This window comes from Scyliorhinus canicula, chromosome 5, assembly GCF_902713615.1.
Source record: "Scyliorhinus canicula chromosome 5, sScyCan1.1, whole genome shotgun sequence".
Classification (NCBI taxonomy): Eukaryota; Metazoa; Chordata; class Chondrichthyes; order Carcharhiniformes; family Scyliorhinidae; genus Scyliorhinus; species Scyliorhinus canicula.
Window position 1 is genome coordinate 174,402,207 of NC_052150.1, and position 21,110 is coordinate 174,423,316.

The window sequence follows — 21,110 nt, forward strand, 5'->3', positions numbered from 1 at the left end:
AGCTGTGAAAATAAAATTAGGGGCTTAGATGTTGAACAGAACCACTCAGTGGCGGACTGGGTCTAAAAATATTGGTTGCCAGGAGACAAAGGGGGCCCAACAATGCTATCATTTAATTTTGATAATGAATAAATAGAATTTTTTTAAAATACATATGGAAAAAAGGGTACAATTAAAATTTTTGTGGAAAAAATGTATTTCTTAGTAATTACAGTGTACATATACTGTACATATTACTGGCAGTCGATACCAAATGTAAATACAGAATGTTATAATTGAATTTTTAATTTTTTAAATTTTAAGTAATTGGTTGATATTTTTAAATAGTTTACTGCACAATTTACACATTGACAGATAGTTCAAAAGCACAAAGAGCATTGCATGCAGTCCACTATGTTAAGAGCAATCGTTTGTGTTCGCTAGATGATTGTGCGGATCTGCCAATAATTGCTTCTGCATCCAATTCATCTAACAATTCCTTTTCAATAGATAGCAACATGTATGATTCCAAATTCTCCTCAGACAGCGAATTTCTTAACCTTGTCTTTATGATCTTTAGCTTTGAAAATGTCCTCTCACATTGGACTTGAGTAACTGATAGTGTGCAGATGACTTTATATAAAGGTTATCATATGCCTTGTCATGAAGTCTGTTGGATGCCAGAATTTTTAGTACACACGATGGGCAAGTGCTGCAAATTTTACAATTGTTGCAGCAACTGGAATCCATATTCTCACCATCATTAAGCAATAGCTTTAATTTTGAAGCAAAAGAAAACAATTCCAATATTACTTGATCTTTGCTGATTTGTGGAAACAGCTTAATAATACCTTCCAATGCTTCATCTTCAAGGCCCTTCTCTGCAATAGTTTTAAACTTTGCTGGGTCCAAGCAGGACAAATCTTTATACAACTGTTTGTGTTGTACAAAGTGTGATTCTAGTGACTGGACAATGCGATCCATTATTAGGTTAAACACATTTACTCGAAAATCAGCAAGAGATTCTGAGGAATTTCTTTCATCATCAATAAGCTCATCTGCCATTCTTTTCTTCTTCCTCTGCCTCTTAACTGGCAATGCTGTTTCCAATGCATCAATTTCCAATGTTTGATTTTCATCCATATTCATCTGTGAAATCCTGTCATTACATTTATTTACAAATTCCAAAGACTTGCTGTGAACGTTATCAAATGTTCTTGTCTGTTCCTTCAACATTGTTGTAGCTGAATCGACCAAACTCCATGCAGTAAACATATCTAAACCACTTGTCTGTAGATAACTTGATAACGGGGTTGTAGTTTCAAATATATACAAGTAAGTAAATGCTGTCAATATGGTTTCAAACTTTAGAAGACTTTGAAGTAAAACATTTGCTTCATCTTTTGTTTTTGCATCAAACTTTTCTGAATCTTGTATCATTGATAAGCATGTCAATAGATTTACGAAAGTACTGGCAGCGGCATCATCAAAACGTCCAAATATAGTTGTTGCTGCATTGGATTTTCCTGACCATCTGGTCTCACCAATTAGCTTTAATTGTTTCATTTTTTCTTGTCCTAGATGTTTTCCAACAACTTCTATCCATACAGCCATTCTCTTGTATGATGATTTCACAAACGTTGCTATATTATGGAGCAAATTGAAAAAAGAAACTGCAGGCACACAACATTTTGTTGTTTCAGTTATCCCCAAATTCAAGACATGGACGTAGCACCATATATGAACATGTTGATCAGCCACATCAGCAATTTTACTTTGTAAACCATTATACTGGCCATGGTAGCTTGCAGCGCCATCTGTGCTATCAGATAAACATTTTTGGGGGTCAATTTTAAGATGCTGTAATGTTTCAATCAATAGATCAAAAAATCCCTGTCCTGTACCATCATTACTTGGCACAAGTGAAAGTACAGTAGTCGCTCACAGATAATACCTTTAAGCACATACCGAATAATAATGCTAAACTGATCGATGGATGAATTATCTTGTGTTGAATCAACCTGAATAGAATAATATTTTGCTTGAGAAACTTCATGACTAATTCTTTCTTGTATCATATTCTTCATAATTTTGACTAACATGTTTATTGTTGTTTTACTCAGGTATGCAACAAGTCCACCACGGCCTTTACTTTGAGCCTTTCCTTGTTGCTCTAATCGTTTAATTCTTTGTTTAGACTTGCTTTGCACTGCAGAAATATGAGCTGCCATAATGGGATCATATTTTGCCATCAACTGCACTGTAGCTAAAAAATTGCCATGATTCAGAACCTCATTATCTAGAGTGTAGGCCGATTCATTTCTGTGACCTTGAAAAGGAAGTGCTTGCTTGCCTAACATCTTTATGATGTCTATAATCCTCATGACAATACTTCTCTGCTTCAATACTTCTTCTTTCCTTCTAATTAGTGATGCTGCAAAAAATTTATCTAAGGTACCATCATTAACCACACTGATGCATTTCTGACATGTGTTGTTGTCGATTCATATAAAGTCAAGCTCTGGCTAATACGCCTGTAGTCACTAAAGCCACGTACAAAGGGTAATGGATTACAAGTGCTGGAAAACTCAAAGGCTAAGCAGTATGAACAATATAAGCATCTATTTTCTTTGTTATATGTTAGCCATTTTCTTGGGACTGAGTCATTCATAATTTTCCTCTCGTACAAACGAGCATCAAATGGCAGATCATCAAGTGGCTGAAGTGGATGTTCAGCAAAAAACTGTTTTATCTTTGCTCGTGATGGATATTGGAAGATTCCAGTAATTGATCTTTCATTTTCTTGCGTAGGTTCATTTACAGGATGTGCTTCAGAAACCAAGTAATTTATGTTTGAAGGAATATCTGATTCTCTGTCACTAGTTGAAGCTATGTGTTCAGATGTTGCAACTACAGGCAGTACAGATACCGGAACAAGGAAGACAGAAGAAATATTGGGCCTGGGTTGATTAGTAATGGATGCACTTGTATTTGTCTCTACATTCAAAGTAGCTCTTCTCTGTTCTTGTAACTCACATGTCATTGCATCATCACCATGAGCATTGTTTCTTGCTTCTTGATTTATTTGTTGCAGAACTGGATATTGATGTGGATTGTGCTTGTGGTGTTATAAATTCTGTAATAGGCCTGCATCGCTTGGCTGATTCCTTCCTTTCTGCTTCTTTTTGTTCTTTGCGTTTTCGTGACCCAGATTTATGCTTTTTCTTTTCCATGCTGGTAGGGGCAATATTTCTGAAATACAAACTTAATTAAAAATAGCCCACATTGGGAAAAATGAATATTGATGATTGCAAGAATAACTTGAAGGAACGCCTGATAAACCCCTACTTGATAAAAAAAATATAAAATAACTTACTTACACTTCAATAGGCTATGTTCATTAGTCAATGCTACTATGGCCTATGCAGCTTCAGAAGAGGAGACAATCCAGTGTTCACACCAGCAAGCAACTGAGACAACTGTTGAAACTTAGAAGTTTGGTCCGACTATAGTAAGACATTAAAAATGGTCCCACGACCAAAGTTAACATGTCCAGTTTGATACCATTGTAGTATTACAAGTTGCAACCCTTTGAGTTTACCGATCATGGCTTATCACTTCAATATCTTTGACCTCATGATTCACGGTCAAAGGTACCGCTTCTCCTTTTCGGTGACCTCACGACCCTATGTACTGCTTGATATCCTTTCAAGTTGCCGACCATCTCAAATCACGAACTGTAACTTTATCTTTGAATTCACACACTCTTGCTGAAAACTTGGATTTCCAACTATGTCCGACCCGGGTGAACCAGCACCCTGTCACCCACTCCTTTTCACATCCGTTTAACACTGCTTTGTTCCTTCATGCACTGAGTGATTGTTTGTTTCTTTATTGCATTTTTATTTGGTATTGCTCTTTTTAAAAACAATTATATTTTATTAAGTTGGAATACAAATCTCAGGAAAGAAGTTGGAGATTTATTTATCTAATTAATTATAATTTTTAAGGGCCCTTCAGAGATTCACGGGCCCCTTCTTGGCTCCCCGGGCCCCGGACCGATGTACCGGCTGAACCAAGACTACTGCTTGATATCCTTTGAAGTTGCCGACCATCTCAAATCACGAATTGTAACTTTATCTTTAAATTCACACACACTTGCTGAAAACATGGAATTTCCTTAATTATGCCCGACCCGGGCCCCCCTATTCCACATCCTTCCACTACCTCCCCTGCTTCGTTCCTTTTCATGCACTGCTTATTTGTGTCCTGTTCTCTTTTTTTTCTTATTCCTTTTTATTACTAAAACAGTTGTCTGTGTTTGTTTCTTTATTGCATTTTTATTTGATATAGGGGGCCCACTTCATCAGGGGCCCACTTGCCATCGGGCAAGCTGACACCCTGGCCAGTCCGCCACTGGAAACACTGGTGTTCAATAGGGAGCCGCATACGATTCTATGGGACCATTTAGGACAGCCATAGTCTGGGATGAGGAACATTGGACTCTTTTGTTGATTAAAATCACGATGCCTCTCTCCCTGCTTTAAAACTAGAATGAAAAACTTGTCGAATCCATCTTTTGCATAGCCTGGTCTGATCTTTACTGGGAAAATGGGTTTCTGCCCCAAAAAAAAAAAATCAGAATTTAGGATGCTCTCAATTGTTTCACAGGGCCATTCAAACCACTAACGATCCCCTCAGATTGGGGGGGAGAGGGGGCTCCCATCAACTCTCAAATCAGAGTAAGCTATTGGCAGGAGGGGTGTTAAAGAAGGGGCACAAAGGAAGAAGATCAACCCAAGCTGGCCACTGAGCCACGTCCGGTGATTCGACAAAGAGAGACCAGTAGACGCCATCAGCAAACTAAAACTAAAACCCACCCCATCCTGCTCCTCCACAACCCAAACATGCCTTCTCAGCCGAGCATAACCACGCCGAAAAGCAAATGGAATGGTGGCAAACAACTTAACCTTGTACAGTACAAATAACCAAACAAAACTCAACAAAATCCCTAAACTCGTTCTAAAAAGTGTTATGTGCTGCAGAAAACCCTTTAATATCGTTCCCGCTAACTAGCACACCTTGGTAGCAGAGAGACTGCCAAATGGAGAATAAAAACCTTGGATTGCCATGAGGATGATTGAAAGTTGCATCAAATAGTAGTAATGAAAATAAATTATTGTAAGGAGCGAGCAGCAGAAATCCCTACTAAGTTCAACTAAATTTGTCAAGAATACACCCAAACAACAGAAATGAAAATTGTCTATACAATGAGTCATACAACAGATTAAACGTAAAACAAATTGTGCTTCTGGACAAAGGAATCTGCACCTCCCAGTAAATCAAAACAATAGTCCTTTTCACGGAATATTATACAAAGGTGGGCTGGATAAATCATCCTGAGGTTCACTCCATTCCTGTACAGGGAAGATTTCACTTTTTAAATGCGTCCCTTTTCTTGGCTTCACTTGCACTCATGTCCTGGTATAATCTGATGGTGTGGCCTTCCCACGTAAAATCCTGGTGTTCTGTTGCCCCTAGTCGTCACACTCCATCACCTGTTCGGGTACACAGTGGGAGAATTCAGAATGTCCAATTCACCCAACATCACGTCTTTCGGGACATGTGGGAGGAAACCGGAGCACCCGAAGGATATCCACGCAGACACGGGGAGAACGTGCAGATTCCGAACAGACAGCCACCCAAGCTGGGAATCAAACCTGGGACCCTGGCACTGTGAAGCAACAGTGCTAACTGCTGTGCTACTGTGCTGCCCAACTCAATATCAATAAGCTTCCAACTCAGTATCTTCTCCATCAAAGTCTACAACTTTCAGTTCAATAGCATTGTCTAACCCTTCCCTGTTGCAGCCTGTCTACATGGAAACCTTCATCCATGCCTTCCATTAATTTCAGACTTGATTACTCCAAAATTCTCATTGCCGGCTTTCTCTAACCACCATAAGCATAACCTTGTGCTGAGGCAAGTGTTACGGCCCATTGGGCTAGTGCACGCTAAATTCCACCCCACTTGACCCAGAGTCACAACACAATTGAAATTAACAAAAAATTCTCCGAAAAAACACCCAAAGTCTTTGGTCATTGGGCTGCCCAATAACTACAGTCACCAGGTTTGTAAATTTAAGCACCATTAATATTATGAACAACAATAACTATAATTAAATATGCATCAAATTCAACAGATTAACTATTATCTAGCTCCTAACCCCCCCACCTTAACGTGCCCCACCCTCAATATATAATATATATCACAATATATATATATATATATTTTTTAAATTTAGATTACCCAATTATTTTTTCCAATTAAGGGGCAATTTAGCGTGGCCAATCCACCTACTCTGCATATTTTTGGGTTGTGGGGGCGAAACCCACGCAGACACGGGGCGAATGTGCAAACTCCACACAGACATTGACCCAGAGCCGGGATCGAACCTGGGACCTCAGCGGCGTGAGGCGGTTGTGCTAACCACTAGGCCACCGTGCTGCCCCATATATATCACAATATATATGTGTGAGTGTGTACATATGTGTAAAATATTAAGTAAGAAATAAGAGTCTTTGTTTCTGATTGTTGTCCTCGAGCGCACCTTCCTTCAATCTAGGCTTTCAGTTCAAAGTTTCGGCTTTCAGCCTGTAATGATTTTCACCGTACTTCCATCCAGGTCTCAAGACTTCTTTGCATGTTCAGAGAAATAGCAGATAGGCAATATTTCTGTAGAGAGACTGAGAGAAACAGACACTAACAGCTGCTCCTCTTCGCATCCAGGATCCGACTGCTTTCCGTAGTTCTCTGAAAAATCATCCCACTCGGATAGGGTCCAATCACTGCCTGTTACCGGGCACAATACAGCCTTTTTGGCCAATTCATTGACCACCAGCCAACCAATCGAACCAGATCCCACCAATGTCTCGGGTGCTGAAAGGCCTGTGTTCTGTTGTCCGACGACAAGCACAGGGCACAATTCTTCCATAAACGTTTCTAAGTGTGGTAGTGAGTGGGAACTGCTGCACACGGCCCTGTGCTCGGCCCGGCAAGACCATCACCGCAATACAACTTTAATTGGTCCACTTATGGAGGCCCCATGGGCTTCAGGCCGCAAATGAAGGCTCACCAGCTGATTCACCGGGACTGCGCTCGCCAGTCTTCCACTAACCAGGCACAGCAGCACTTAAACTGCACTTACACAGCCGACCCCACTCAGCTCTCAGCCACAATGCCAAGACGACTGGCCCAACGACTTGGGGATGCAGACCTAGGGAGGTTCTTAAAGCTGGCCAAGGCCAGGAGGGTTGCCCAGTTTTTCTGAGGATCCCAGAGGATGAACACCAGGGGAGACTGTGCTGCCTGGGATGAAGTGGCAGTAGCTGTCAGCTTGGGCAGTGTGACCAGGAGGACTGGCACCCAGTGCCGCAAGAATACACTGGGCCGCACAGGTGAGTTGGCACCACCAATCTGCCCTCGCATGAGCCTACACTTGGCTCCGCCCAGCACCATGTCCTGGCGAGCTCATACTGGCCTCTCCCCGAAACCCTCTTCCAGCCCCCACTCCTAGCCCCCTCCACAAACACGCCACCCCCCAAACCCGGGTACACTGCGTGCAGGTGATGGGTGTGAGCGAGCACACAGCAGACAGGCAGGGGTCAGCCTATAGCATAGATTGAGGGGCATCAGCCCTCTGCAGGTTATCATCACACCCTACTCTCAACAGTGACCTGCTGACAGTGCCGACACAGTTCCGGCACACTGAATTGATGTAACACAGACCCTTGGAGGGTGGGAAATTAGGAGGGGGGGGGGTGTAAACCAGGCCACATGCTATGTGAAGCTGGCAAGTATGAGGGCCTCCCTGGCCCACCGGGCTTGCTGGACCCTCGATTCTGCGTCTGTCCTGCAGCCTCCGGTTGGTCCTCCACTTCCTCCCTTCTGTTATGGTTTCCATTGCTCTATGGAAAATTTCTGAGGCAGAGATGATTCCAAAGGGCATGCGACTGAAACAATATCTTCTATACGGCGTATTAAAAGTACAGGGCATTTTGCTGGACCTATCAAGTTGTAGCTGCCAAAATCCTTTTGAGGCATCTAACTTAGAGAAAAGTTTTGCGTGTGCTACCTCACCTGTAATCCCTTCGTGTTTAGGAATTGGATAGTGCTCTCTTCTGATATTCTTGTTCAGATCGTTTGGGTCTGCATAGGTTTCGCACACATACCATGAAACTAACCCAATCTGTAGGTTCAGTTATCTTGGATATGATGTTCAGTTTCTGTGTATGATCCAGTTCCTGCTTGAGACATTCTTTAAGAGGGGCTGGTACTCTTCTCCGAGGATGTATTACTGGTGTAGCAATTTCTTTAAGCTGTATTTTATAGCTAAACGGGAACATACCCATATGAGTGAATACATTTGGAAACCTAGCAAGGATGTCCTCTATGCTATCTTTCTGTGAACCAACACATCGATTGGCTTGTGAATCCTTTTTACAAGATTCAGCATCAGACAAGCATCAACACCTAGTAGAGATTTACTGGCATCAACTAATGCAAATTGCACTGGCAGGTGGATTTCATTGTTGCTTACAGTTAGACAACACAACTCTCTTGTGCTAATGATGGAGCCATTGTTGTCCCTCAATTGGCATTTAGTAGTTTCAATTGGAGGAGGACACTGTAGAGAGGTCTGATTCCGTGATCAGATTTGCATGAGCTCCAGTATCCAACTTATAAAATATTTTGGACCCATTTACTTTCAATGGTATGTTCCAATCTTTCTTCATGTGAACAGATGATATTCTGCTTTAAATGTTGTTTGTCAGCAGTATCAATCTTGTTGACTGAGTCAACAAAGAATGTGTCTTCTAAATCATATTGTTGTGCTTCATCATTGGAATGAGAATTTTTTTTTCTCCATTTGATCCATTTGCACACTTGTTAAAAAAGCTTTTCGTATTACTTTTTTTTGTATTTAAACGGCACTGTGAAGTGTAATGATTAAGTTTGCCACAGTTTGCACATACTTTCCCGATGGCTGGACATTTTGTTCCTTGGTGGGCGTGGCCACAACATTCACACGTCACGACGCTGTTTATGTCATTTTCAAAGTGGGCGCTAGCTGCAGTGCCCATTTAAAAAAAAACTGTGCCACAGCATTAATGGCGTTAGCCACGTTGTCTTCTTTCGCATTTTTTTCCTGGGATTGTATATCGGCATACTTGCTCGCGGCAAGCTCACTCGCTCGACATACACTTATTGCATCTTCTAAAGATAAATTGTGCTGCCTAAGCAAATGCTCACAAAGTTTTTCCTTTTTTACACCAAATACGATTTGCTCACAGAGGAGGGAATCTGTTAGCGTTGAAAAGTTGTAAATCTGCGCTCTTAAACAGAGACTCGAGACAAAATAATCTATTGATTCACCTGCTTTTTGAACCCGTTTCTTAAACATAAATCTCTCCTATGTTTCATTATTCGAGCTTTACAATGTAGATCAAATCTTTTCATTACTGCATTAAAAATTTTCTGATCGTCACTATTTCTACAATGAAACTCATTAAAAAGTTCATGTCTTGTCCTGCCACAGTGAGAAATAACCCCAATTTTCCGCTGGTCACTGGCTGACTCTGGAGCTGAAGCTGAGAGAGAAAGCTGAAATTGTTGCTTAAAACTTTTCCAATTCACATCCAGTTTACCAATAGTCTTGAAGTGCTTTGGAGTCTGAAGACCTTCCATTTTTGCTTCTTTCACACTGTGTCTAGAGGTGACTGGCTTATAGAGTGTGATGGGTTTTTCCCCGACAAAGTATTTTTTTCGACGATCTTCTTACTAACCTTACTACACCTAACTAAAAACCTTTAGCAATCACTCCTAGTACCATGTTGTGTTCTTTGTTTTTGTTCTTCAGGATGGTGAAGGTTGCAGTGTTTTTTTAAAATAAATTTAGAGTACCCAATTATTTTTCCAATTAAGGGGCAATTTAGGGTAGCCAATCTACCTACTCGGCACATCCTTGGGTTGTGGGGGTGAAACCCACGCAGACACGGGGAGAATGTGCAAACTCCACACGGACAGTGACCCAGGGCCGGGATTCGAACCCGGGTCCTCAGCGCCGTAGGCAGCAATACTAACCATTGTGCCACCGTGCTGCCCCAAGGTTGCAGTGTTGACAAAGAACAGCAAGCAGTGTTTAACGATCAAAGCTAATTTATTACACTACACTTAATTAAATTCAAACATTTACTAAGGAATTAGATAAGTAAAGAATACACTACACTTCTACACCTCTACAATACTAAATTATTCTATCAGTTAAATTATCTCACATCTACTCTATCTGGCTTTTCACTCTCCCATAAGTCAAGGAGGTCTGCGATATTTATATGGTTGCTCTAGGGCACCATCTAGTGGCGAGTGTAGTAACATTACATTAACCCTTTATGTTCCTTACAATATCCACATTTGCAACACACTAGTGGCAGTTCCTTCAGTTGCTGGGTCTCTGAGTGCTGGAATTCCCGACTTACACCTTTCCGCATCTGACTTGCTTTTCTCTTTTAAGACGTTTGTTAAAAGCTTCCTCTTTGACCCAGCTTTTGGTCATATGACTGAGTGGCTTGGTGTCATATTTTGTTTTATAATTTTCCTGTGAAGTGCTGTAGGATGTTTCATTATGTTAAAGGCGCTATATAAATATAAGTTGTTGTTGATGGGCTAAACAAAGGAACTGCCAGCCTCCCCGAACAGGCGCCGGAATGTGGCAACTAGGGGCTTTTCACAGTAACTTCATTTGAAGCCTACTTGTGACAATAAGCGATTTTCATTTCATTTCAACTATGTCTTCTGGTGGAGGAATTAAGAGCAAAGTGCAAAATTTAAAATTATAATTTGGCTGTTCTGGAGCAAATTCAAAATATCTGGGATTTTCCTCTCCCAAAAGGATGTGGATCATGGTGCAAAATTGGAATTTCCAAGGCTGACACAGATAGATTTTGATTTGATGAGGATATCAAGGGGATGGAGCAAAAGTGGGTAATTTGATTTGTGTAACTGTAAAAAAAAAAATTTGAAGAACCCAAATTTTTTTTTCAATTAAGGGGCAATTTAGCGTGGCCAATCCACCTACCCTGCACATCTTTGGGTTGTGGGGGTGAATCCCACGTAGACACTGGGAGAATGTGCAAACTCCACACGGACAGTGACCCAGGGCCGGGATTCGAACCCGGGTCTCGGAACTGCAGTCCTATTGCTAACCACTGCGCCACATGCCGCCCCCATAACTGATCAGTTATGATGTCGTTGAATGGCTGAAGAGCTTGAGGGCTGAATGACCTGCTCCTATGCCCTGAAAACCTTCTGCTAATATCCGATTACATACCATTTACTCTCACCTACCATTCACTCGTCCCAGCTGACTCATATTTAGTTGCCAGTTCCTAAAAACCTTGTATATAAAATTCATGATCTTGTGTTTAAATTCCTCAGTGACCTCTCCCCTCCCTATCTTGTAATCTACAACAGCTGTAAATATTATCCTTCCCACACTCTTGATTCATCAAAACCCCCTGGTTCTTTTCCCTTCTTGCTTCGAATCTCTAGTGGCCACACCTTCAGCTACCTTCGATTCAAATCTCTGAATTTTCCTTCTTCAAACATTGTGACAAATTTTGAATATCCCTTCAAATATATTTTTTACAGTTTATTTTTTGTTTATCTCAAATTTCTTTAAAGTACCTTGAACTATCATCTACAGTAAACATGTGGTATTAATGCAGATTATTTTATTGCATTGAAGTTTCTCAATACAAAGAAATCCCCCCCCCCCCCCACACACACACACACACACACACACAGACCTTCAGCACATGCTGCACAAATTGCATAAAAACCATGAACTTAGGTAACACATTCAGCCGTGTTGAAGGAATCCATATGTCAATATTCCCAGAAATAAAATTAAGTTAATAAATTCACTACTAACTGGCAGTACTAAATGGTAGTGGCCATTGGCATGGATTTAGGTGTGACATTGTCAAACAGGAGCAAGATTGTTCGTTTGGACATAATACATGGAATAATAATTGTTTAAAAAATGCAACCCATGCTTTCTACAGACGTTTTGCAAATTTTTCCATTATGGACTCCTGGGAAAATATTCTACATTGGTACTGATTCTCAAATATAATCCAATGACATTGATTATAATTTCAATCTGGACTGTCTCCTCGTGACTCCACATCTCACCAGAATATGCAATTGATCATTGATCATTCTATCATATTCACTGAATTTTCTAGAGAGTGGTGAATCTATGGCATTCACTACCACAGAAAGTAGTTGAGGCCAAAACGTTGTGTAATTTCAAGAAGGAATTGGAAATAGCTTTGGGGCTAAAGGCATCAAGGGGTATGGGGGTGAAGGCAGGATCAGGGATTGAACTTGATGATTAGTATGATCATAATGAATGGCGGAGCAGGCTAAAAGGCCGAAAGGCCTCCTCCTACTTCTAATTTCTATGTATGTTTCTCGGCATGAATGAGGAAAAACATCTATTCTAGTTTCTAAATTAATTAGTTTCTCAGTAGTTATTGTTAATTATTTGTTGATTATGTTGTTAAAGATATATAGTGATGGGCATTGTTTAAGGACTGGGATCAAATCTTTTTGCTCCTCAATTTTTGTTTGCCCTCAGCCCCATCCTCCTGATATTTGATTACCTGGAGCAGAGGGAGGTGGGCAGGTTGGAGAACCTCGTGGGAATGCTCCTGGGCTTGGTCAAGGTGGCTATTTATTGGTCCAGGCAGAAGGAAGTGGTGTGACTGTTTGGCTGGACTGTCTGCCCTTCTCTGAGGCTGTGTTTGTGACTGGGTGTTCCTGGTGAGGGAACATGTGGCTACTGGTACACTTGAGCGACTGTTGGTGCTGCAAGGGCAGGAGTGTGCCATCAGCCCCAGGAATAACGTTGTTTATTATGTTAAGTTTCCGTTAGTGTTTTTTTTTTGTTAGAGTGCCCCTTTAAGGAGCTGTTAATCGGTTAATTTCCTATGAATACATTTATTCAATTAACATACTCAAAGTACCACAAAGACAGTCCGTTCATGTGGCTGGCGGAAGAGAGTGCTTGAGCTGCTGGGGTGATCAGATTTCGGAATGTAATTGATGGTGAAGAGCGGGCTGGATAATGCCATAACAACTTTTTTTTTAAATTTAGAGTGCCCAATTAGTTTTTTCCAATTAAAGGACAATTTAGCATAGCCAATCCACCTACCCTGCACATTATTGGGTTGTGGGGGTGAGACCCACTCAGACACTGGAAGAATGTGCAAACTCTACACGGACAGTGACCAGGATCTGGGATTAATCCTGGGTCCTCAGCGTTGTGAGGCAACAGTACTTGCCACTGTGCCGCCCAATGCCACAACAAATTGAGCATCACACATCTATTTCTTTACAGCTTGCGGGCAAAGCAATCCCCAGCCTTGTGGTGTTTGGCCCTGATGGCATTCAAGGTGACAAGGCCGTTCAAGCATGCGGTGGGCTCCCATCTGAACTGACCCACGTTCAGACAGAAACCTCCCTCAGGAACCATGGGCCCACAATTTGAACTGCCTTCAGAAAGTTACTCTGTGCCTTTTGTCCCACTTGGAGGGATTTCCTATATGGGCTGCTTGCACACATCCTTCACTTCCTGTCCCTGGTCAACCGCCTGGACACGCCGTGGATTTACGTCCTGCTGTCCAGAGGTGATAGGAGCTTCAGTGAAGGACTCTCTCTGTGGGAGTCCTCCTCTTTACCATGGGAATTTGGCGTAGAGGGTGTTGCATGCAGCCATCCATGCAACTGTTGGTTAGTGTGGTTCTCGGACCCCCAGGCCTACTATTTTCTGTGATCTTGATGAATCAGTATTCCATATGCATAGAAGCTGCGTGAGCTTGCAGTCCCTTTTTGATTATTTGAAGGTGATGCTCTCGAATTTTGGTTGCACTTCAGCCCGAGGCTCCAGGTTTTTTGATGGGTGATCAGAGGACTTTTTTGTTGGTCTGCTCCTGGGCCTGGCCAAGGTGGGCAATAACAGGGGTCGTCTGACCTGACTGTCTGCCCCTCTTCTGCTATTTTTATGTCTGGGTGTTCCTGGAGAGGGAGCATGTGGTACACTTAGGCCTTCTGTGACCAGTGACATTGCAGGGACTAGAGTGCATCATCAGCCCTGGGAACAATGTTTTAATTTAATTTGTTAAGTTTCCATTAAAGTTTTTTTTAATTATTGTGTCTTTAAGAGGCTGCTAATTGGTTAATTTGCTATTAGTTAATTTGATTAATTAATACTCGAGTAAAAAGAAAGCCAGCTGGGGTACTGAGGTAGTAGTTAGGAGGCAGAGATCTAGTGAAGCTACATCCTGTGAATAAACTATCAAAGAAAAGGATTGTCTTGCTTCGTACTTCACCATCTGGCTTGGATCCATTTAGCAATGATTGGCAGAATTTTAGTTCCAGCGTCCCAATTCTAATGTTCGGCTGGAACTCCGAAGTGACTCTTCGTGGACCCTGGAGGAAATTTTCAGGGAAGTAGCCAATTAAGAACCTGCCTTCGGAAACTCCAGCCAATTTAGATCCACTGGCAGGAATGACAATGGGAGTGCCCGAGGCTCTGGCCTCTTGCCACCCCACTGGACATTGTGGGCTTTGCTACAATGGCTAGGGTCCTTGAGGCCACCTCCAGAAGGAGATGACCTCTGAAAACTTGTGAATTGTTCAAAATATTCTGTGGCTACAGCTGCCATGCTATCATTGTGTTAGGGAATCTCTCCTCAGGATGGCCTATGGCTTTGACTATGCCCCATGCAGCCCAATGGATTCACGCTGGCTGCTTTGCGTGATATGCCTCTGGTTCCCATGGTCTGCTGCCGGGAGGCCACCACCATGCCATCTATGGGCTACAGCCACATCCAGCAGCCTGTTCTTGGACAGTATGTGCCGTTTACCCACATTTGGCACTTCAATTGGCCTAATTGGCTACCCAGTTCTGACATAATAGGCAAGATGTGGAAACTGTTGACAGTACACTGATAGTATAAAATTGCTGGAATTCCAAACCTACCTCTGCCTCGGAATAGAAAACCAGCCTAATATTTAATCAAAATAGAAATATTTCATCCAGATGGATATCTTCTGACCAGGAGACCTGACATGATGAGCCCCCTTTACTTTCAGACGTCTCAAAACAACATATAGAGAAATCATTAGTAACATTTTTGTAAAGGAGACAAGTTTTTATCATCTTAAGGTACGTTGATGAGGCAGCACAGAGAACATTACTTTTCACTTGACATATTTGAAAGGACCTATGCTAGTAGTGTTTGGTCCGAAGTGTCAAAATTGGGTCTACGCAATTTTATGTGGTAGCACTCATTGTTTGAGCCATTTTGATGTCAAAATAGTATCCACTGCACACACGCACACTTTTGCTGTGAATCGCACCAGAAGGTATTTACACGCATGCAGCTAAATTCGACTGGTTTACCAAGCATGCAGATAATGACGTCAGTCAGCGCTGCCATTTTGAGTATCCACGATTCATCCAGCTCTTAATTTTTCGTAATTGAACACATGTTAAGCAGCATGAAGGACCCCTTGCCTCACCAGTGCCATTTAGAGCTGGTATCAACTATTTATTAGTTACTAGCAGATTTCCTTTTGTAGTTGGTAAAATTCCATAAGGTACGTTGCTGTCCAAAGTTTTATATTTCACCAATATATGGAAGAAAATGAAACACTGTTGGCTGACTGCGGGAATGAAGAATCTCACTGCCAGTAGGGATGCGCCACGCTGTGGCTGGTGGACTGGAGAATCTCGCCTATGGTATTGCTCACGTGCAGCCTGGAATATGACCATTGTTGTGATATTTTCAGTTAGATGTTTGAGGTAATCCCTTTGTGACAAACTGGCCTAAAAAGTAAACCCAGGTAATTGTCGCTCTGTGAGCTCAACAATTTTAAATGTCTTTAAACTCTGATTCCAGCTCAGAAGAACCCATCGAGAATGAGAAGGATTGTTTCATTCCAATCTTTTAAAGCATTTTTACATCTGTAACAGTGTTGCACTTTGAACTGGGACAGACAGAGAGAGAGCGAGAGAGAGAGTGAGAATGAGAGATTTTAATTGTTTATTGTTTCTTCTGCTTTGGCCTCAGATGATGTTGTCGTCCATGAACTTGCTACTCTGTGCCTAGCTTCCATGTCCATTGATTTCACCAGTAAAGTGGAAATTTACGAGAAAGGTGGGATGGCACCACTTATTCATCTTCTTTCAAGCCCTGATCCTGATGTTCAAAAGAATTCCATTGAGTGTATTTCAAATTTAGTTAAGGTAATATTGATTTTTCAATTATGATTGATGAGCATATTCTCAGACATAATGTGATAATACTGATTTTCTTAATTTTATAAATATAGCCAATATACAAAACAATTTTTAAAAAATTAAATGTCACGGCGGTCGCTGTTATGACCTTTTATAAAGTAATCCTAAACCATGCCAATTTGTATTTATCTAATTTGCCAGCGCTCTTGAGGAATGGCTGGCCAGTGGGTGGAGGAGGAAATAAAGTGGCCCTTGCTTGGAACTTTACTGTACCTACATATGTAGTTTCAACTGGTTGACAAATACTTACTGTTGAACTGTCTAAGACTATGAATCCGTTAATAAAACCAACCGAACTATGCCCAACACTTTATTGCATGGTGGCAAGTGAACGGAAAAGCTCAAAATCTTGCAGTGACTGCCCAGGAAAACTGAAGGAAAAATCAAAGAAGCAGTCTGACAAAGGTGCAAAGGGATATCATCAGAGAAAAGCTCTGAAGAAAGGCTTTGGAAGCTGAAGGCAGAAATTAAATTCCTCACTGTAGCACAAGATTCCACTGAATCCTCTAGAAGTCCAGTTTTGATACACAGATTGTACACAGTTAGCAGGCCTAGCAGGAGTGAGCTAGACACTTTAAATTCTTGGACAGCGCAAGTCTCATAAAATATTAGGTACTCCTGTGCTCAGAAATTTCCATTTAAATTGCAGTCCAAGAAACCTAGTGCCTGAGTTGGCTCCTGAACACATGGTGGCTGAGCTTTCCCGAAACAAAGAAAAAAAAGAAATTGAAAATTAATTGTGACCGTGTAGGCAGCTTAAAAAAACCCCCAAAAAGCCAGGATTCGATACTACGAAGACCCGTGAAGATTGTACTAAAAGTGTGGAAGGCTCTAAGCAGTCAATCCAGGTAGCCAATTTTTAAAAAAGTTTAAACGCTGAGATCACGAACGCCAGTACAGCAAGCATAGAAAAAACGGTTGTGCCAAAGCGTGCCGTTACACCCTCTTGGATTTTCGGAAACCTCTTAACGCTGAACCTACAATTTAAACATTTTAACCATGGATCAGAAATCCACTCTTCCAGATTAATTTGGATTTATTCAAGGCCAATTACAAAATGGGGGATTTGGAGTTAAGAGATTCCTCAGTTACATGAATACTTCAGGACTGTATAAAAATACAGAAGCTGAACAAGCTAACACACTACTTTATTTGGCAGGCCTGATAGCTGACAATATAATAGCTAGACAAGGAATCAACAAATTGTCTTTAAAGTGATTTAATAACATAATTTGACACTTATTTTAATCTCAGAAACAATAAAATCCTTGAAAGGGCTAAATTTAATAAACGTGTCTACTAGACCAGTGATTCTCAAACTATCTGATGTGGCGGACCGGCAGTTTTTTTTTTCCATGTGCCAGGGACCAGCAGTCTCCCGTGGCGTTGAATATCACTACTGTCTCTTTCTTTTCTGGAAACACTCCACGTACCGGCAGACAATGGCTCGCGTACCGGCACCGGTACGCGTACCACACTTTGAGTAGCACTGTACTAGACAGTAAAACCTGTTGATTTCTTCAGTAATTAATTGTACAGAATATTAAAGAGCTAATCATAGAGTCTTAGAGGTCTATTGCACAGAAAAAGCCCTTTGGCCCATTGCGTCTGCACTGGTCAAAAACAACCACCTCTCATTTTCTCAGACATGCTTCAAGCAAAGGAAGATCTACTGCTTGGGAGAACCATCCATATTGTCAAATCCATTTACAGCAGAGATGATATTAAGGGGAGAAAGCAATATGTATGCAAAGTGAACTTCCACTGTCCAGTTAGTGAAAAGCACAGAAACTGGGACACTCCAAACCAAGGGAAGCAATACCCTAACCAAGAATTAGAACAACCATACTAGCACTGTGGTGCAAAGCAAAGGTGTAATCAATGTCTGGCTATTTCAGCCCACTGCTTTCAATGTAACTTTGGATTCCAAGAGGATTTAGAGATTGTTCCAGTACGCCAAGAGGACCCACAACTAGGCTTCTTGGGTGAGGTCAAATACCTTAGATTTTCATTCCAAAATGTTGATATCGCTGTTAATGGCCATCTCACAAACTTTAAGTTGGACAAGGGAGCCAGTATTATGGTCCTATCTGACAGAGAACCATGGGTGATATTGCAATATTGCAACGGTTAATGCGACAAAGTATCTGTACGGAGCAGGAAATATTAAACTCCCTGTGAAAGGTACTCTGCAGTCAAAGATGAAACAATCCGAAAGACTCTGTGGTCCACAACTAGGACTGTTTATTTCTTGGTCGAAAACCCAGGGTTTTATAAAAAATAGACAAGGTCAACCAACACAGGACTAGCTCCAAGTATGAAGCGGAGTTACTGAAACAGCATTGAGGCCACTGAAGAACACATACCAGTTCACACTGGCGGAAGATGCCAAGCCTGCTCGTGCCATAAAGTATTCCCCATCTGCTCATGAAGCAAATGGAACAGAGGCTTCAAACATGGGTGCCATCCGTCCAGTCACATAACCAACTGCATGGTGTTCCCAGGTGGTACCAGTCCCAGAACCAAATGAGTCCATTTTTATTGCATCGACCTGACACAACTCAATAAAGCCGTAGCCTGAATGTACACCTGGAAAAAGTCAGTGGATGAAAGTCTGACCAAACCTTCTGAAGAGCACTTGAGATTTCCAGACTTGACACCAACAGTGGCTTTGTTGGCACCTCCCACTATACAAAGCATCCAGGTTGCTGAACACATTCTTTATCCCCTTTGGCATATTCTGCTTCAACTGCCTACCTCTTGGAATCGCCTTAGCACCAGGTTACAAGGCCTCCAGAATATCTGAACCTATGAACTTAGAGATTGGGAGGGTGGGGGTGGGGTAGTAGTAATGATGTCAATACATGGGGTAAACTGGACTAACATGTAAATACTTTGGATAAAGATTAGGGGGAGGTGTAGTATAAGGGATGGGCTCATGTGGGAATAAGTGCAGTATTGCCCACATAATGATGTAAGCAGACACATGACCTGCACCCTGGTGTCAGTGGACAGAGTCTTGAAACTGGTGAAAGGGCTGCTGTGTAGAATCAAACATGGAGACAGCTCCTAGCTTGGAACTTTCCCCGTGTGTGCATAGTTTCTAGTAGTTAAATACTTAATGTTGAATTACCTAAGTGTGGTGAATCACAGTAGCGTAATTCACACTGTATTACTATGTCTCTGTAAGCTCAGCACATGAGCAGTTGCGCTGCTCTGCCACTAGGGGGAGATGCCCTGGGAGTGTACGGGAGTTTGTACTGGGCTCCATCCTTGGCTCCACCCACGCTCCTCCCCCCTAACCGGATGTATAAAGGTTGATGCTGAGAGCCTGCCTGCAGCTCATCTGGAGTTCATCGTGTGACAGGCAGGCTCTGTTGTAAGATGATTAAAACCACTGTTCACTTCTAACCACATGTCACGTGAATTGATGGTCTCATCAATTTAATCGTCTTAAGAAACAGTAAGGAATGACCATGGAATCAGCCCTCAAGCCTAACCGACTGGAATTCAACCCGCAGGATGCAGAGGCGAAATAAATCTTTTCACATTGGCTCCGATGTTTAAGGCCTACCTGGCTGAAACAAGCACCCCAGAAATGACGGAGGAGCAGAAACTCAGTCTACTGCACGTGAGGGTGAGCCATCGTATATCTACTCAGCTAAACTGTACCGGCTCATATACAGAAGCCCTAGCCCTACTCGATAGGATGTACGTGAGGCCTATCAATGAGGTCTACGCACACCACGTTTTTACTACTCGCCGCCAGCACCCTACAGAATCGCTAGAAGAATTCCTCAGAGACTTAAAAGGCTTATCCCGGGACTGTAATTATCAGGCTGTAACTACTACAGAGCATAGAGAACTTGCTGTCCACGATGCCTTTGTTGCAGGCCTTAGATCAAATTACGTGCGCCAGTGACTGCTGGAGAAGGGGGCCCTAAATTTAGAAGATACTGTTGAACTCGCTACAACTATGGAGGTCTCATTTTGCAGCCTCACCTCGTTTCCTGCCAGCTGCGTGACCGCGTCAGCAGCCCCCGACCAGCGACTCCCCCAGGCCTGCGCCGCACGGCCACCCAGCCACCATGCTGCCCCAGCCTGCCCCTTTTGTGGCCAGCCCCAGCACCCGTGGCAGCACTGCCCGGCCCACAACGCGACCTGCAGCAGCTGCGAGCAAAAAGGCCACTACGCCAGTGTGTGCCTGGCAATGAAGACCCCAGTCCCTAAAACTCCAACGGCACAGATTAATCGCTCTCCACACTCGCAGGCCCCAGAACGCAGCGGCCTATGCCACGACTCTGCCCCCACTCTGTCCATATCCAAGGGCGCACCATCGCAATTCTAAAAATCCAAGGCGCTAGCTATTCTAAATTCCAACTATACATCCTGCCCGAACTCTGCGCCCCACTCTTATTGGGACTCGACTTTCAATGCAATCTCAAGAGTCTCACCCTCAGCTTCGGCGGACCCCTACCCCCCACTCACTATCTGCAGCCTAGCCACGCTGCAAATCTCCCCCCCTCCTCTCTTTGCCAACCTCACTCCAGACTGTAAACCCATAGCCACTCGCAGCAGGCGGTACAGCCTACAGGACAGGGTGTTCATTCGATCCGAGGTTCGGAGGCTTTTCCGTGAGGGGATCATAGAGGCCAGTAACAGTCCAAGGAGAGCTCAGGTGGTGGTCGTCAAGACCGGG

The 21,110-nt window shown here is 42.5% G+C and overlaps 1 protein-coding gene across 4 annotated transcripts in view; it reads left to right on the forward strand.

Annotated features, from left to right (window-relative positions):
• armc3 (armadillo repeat containing 3) overlaps positions 1-21,110 on the forward strand; it is a 191,054-nt gene that overhangs the window by 64,254 nt on the left and 105,690 nt on the right. For 3 of the 4 annotated variants that reach the window (XM_038798110.1, XM_038798109.1, XM_038798111.1), the window contains one exon: positions 16,182-16,357. In XM_038798110.1, the coding sequence (XP_038654038.1) occupies positions 16,182-16,357 (176 nt within the window). Of the gene's footprint in view, positions 1-16,174; positions 16,358-21,110 lie in introns of all 4 variants that reach the window. The other variant, XM_038798113.1, reaches the window with a different exon arrangement.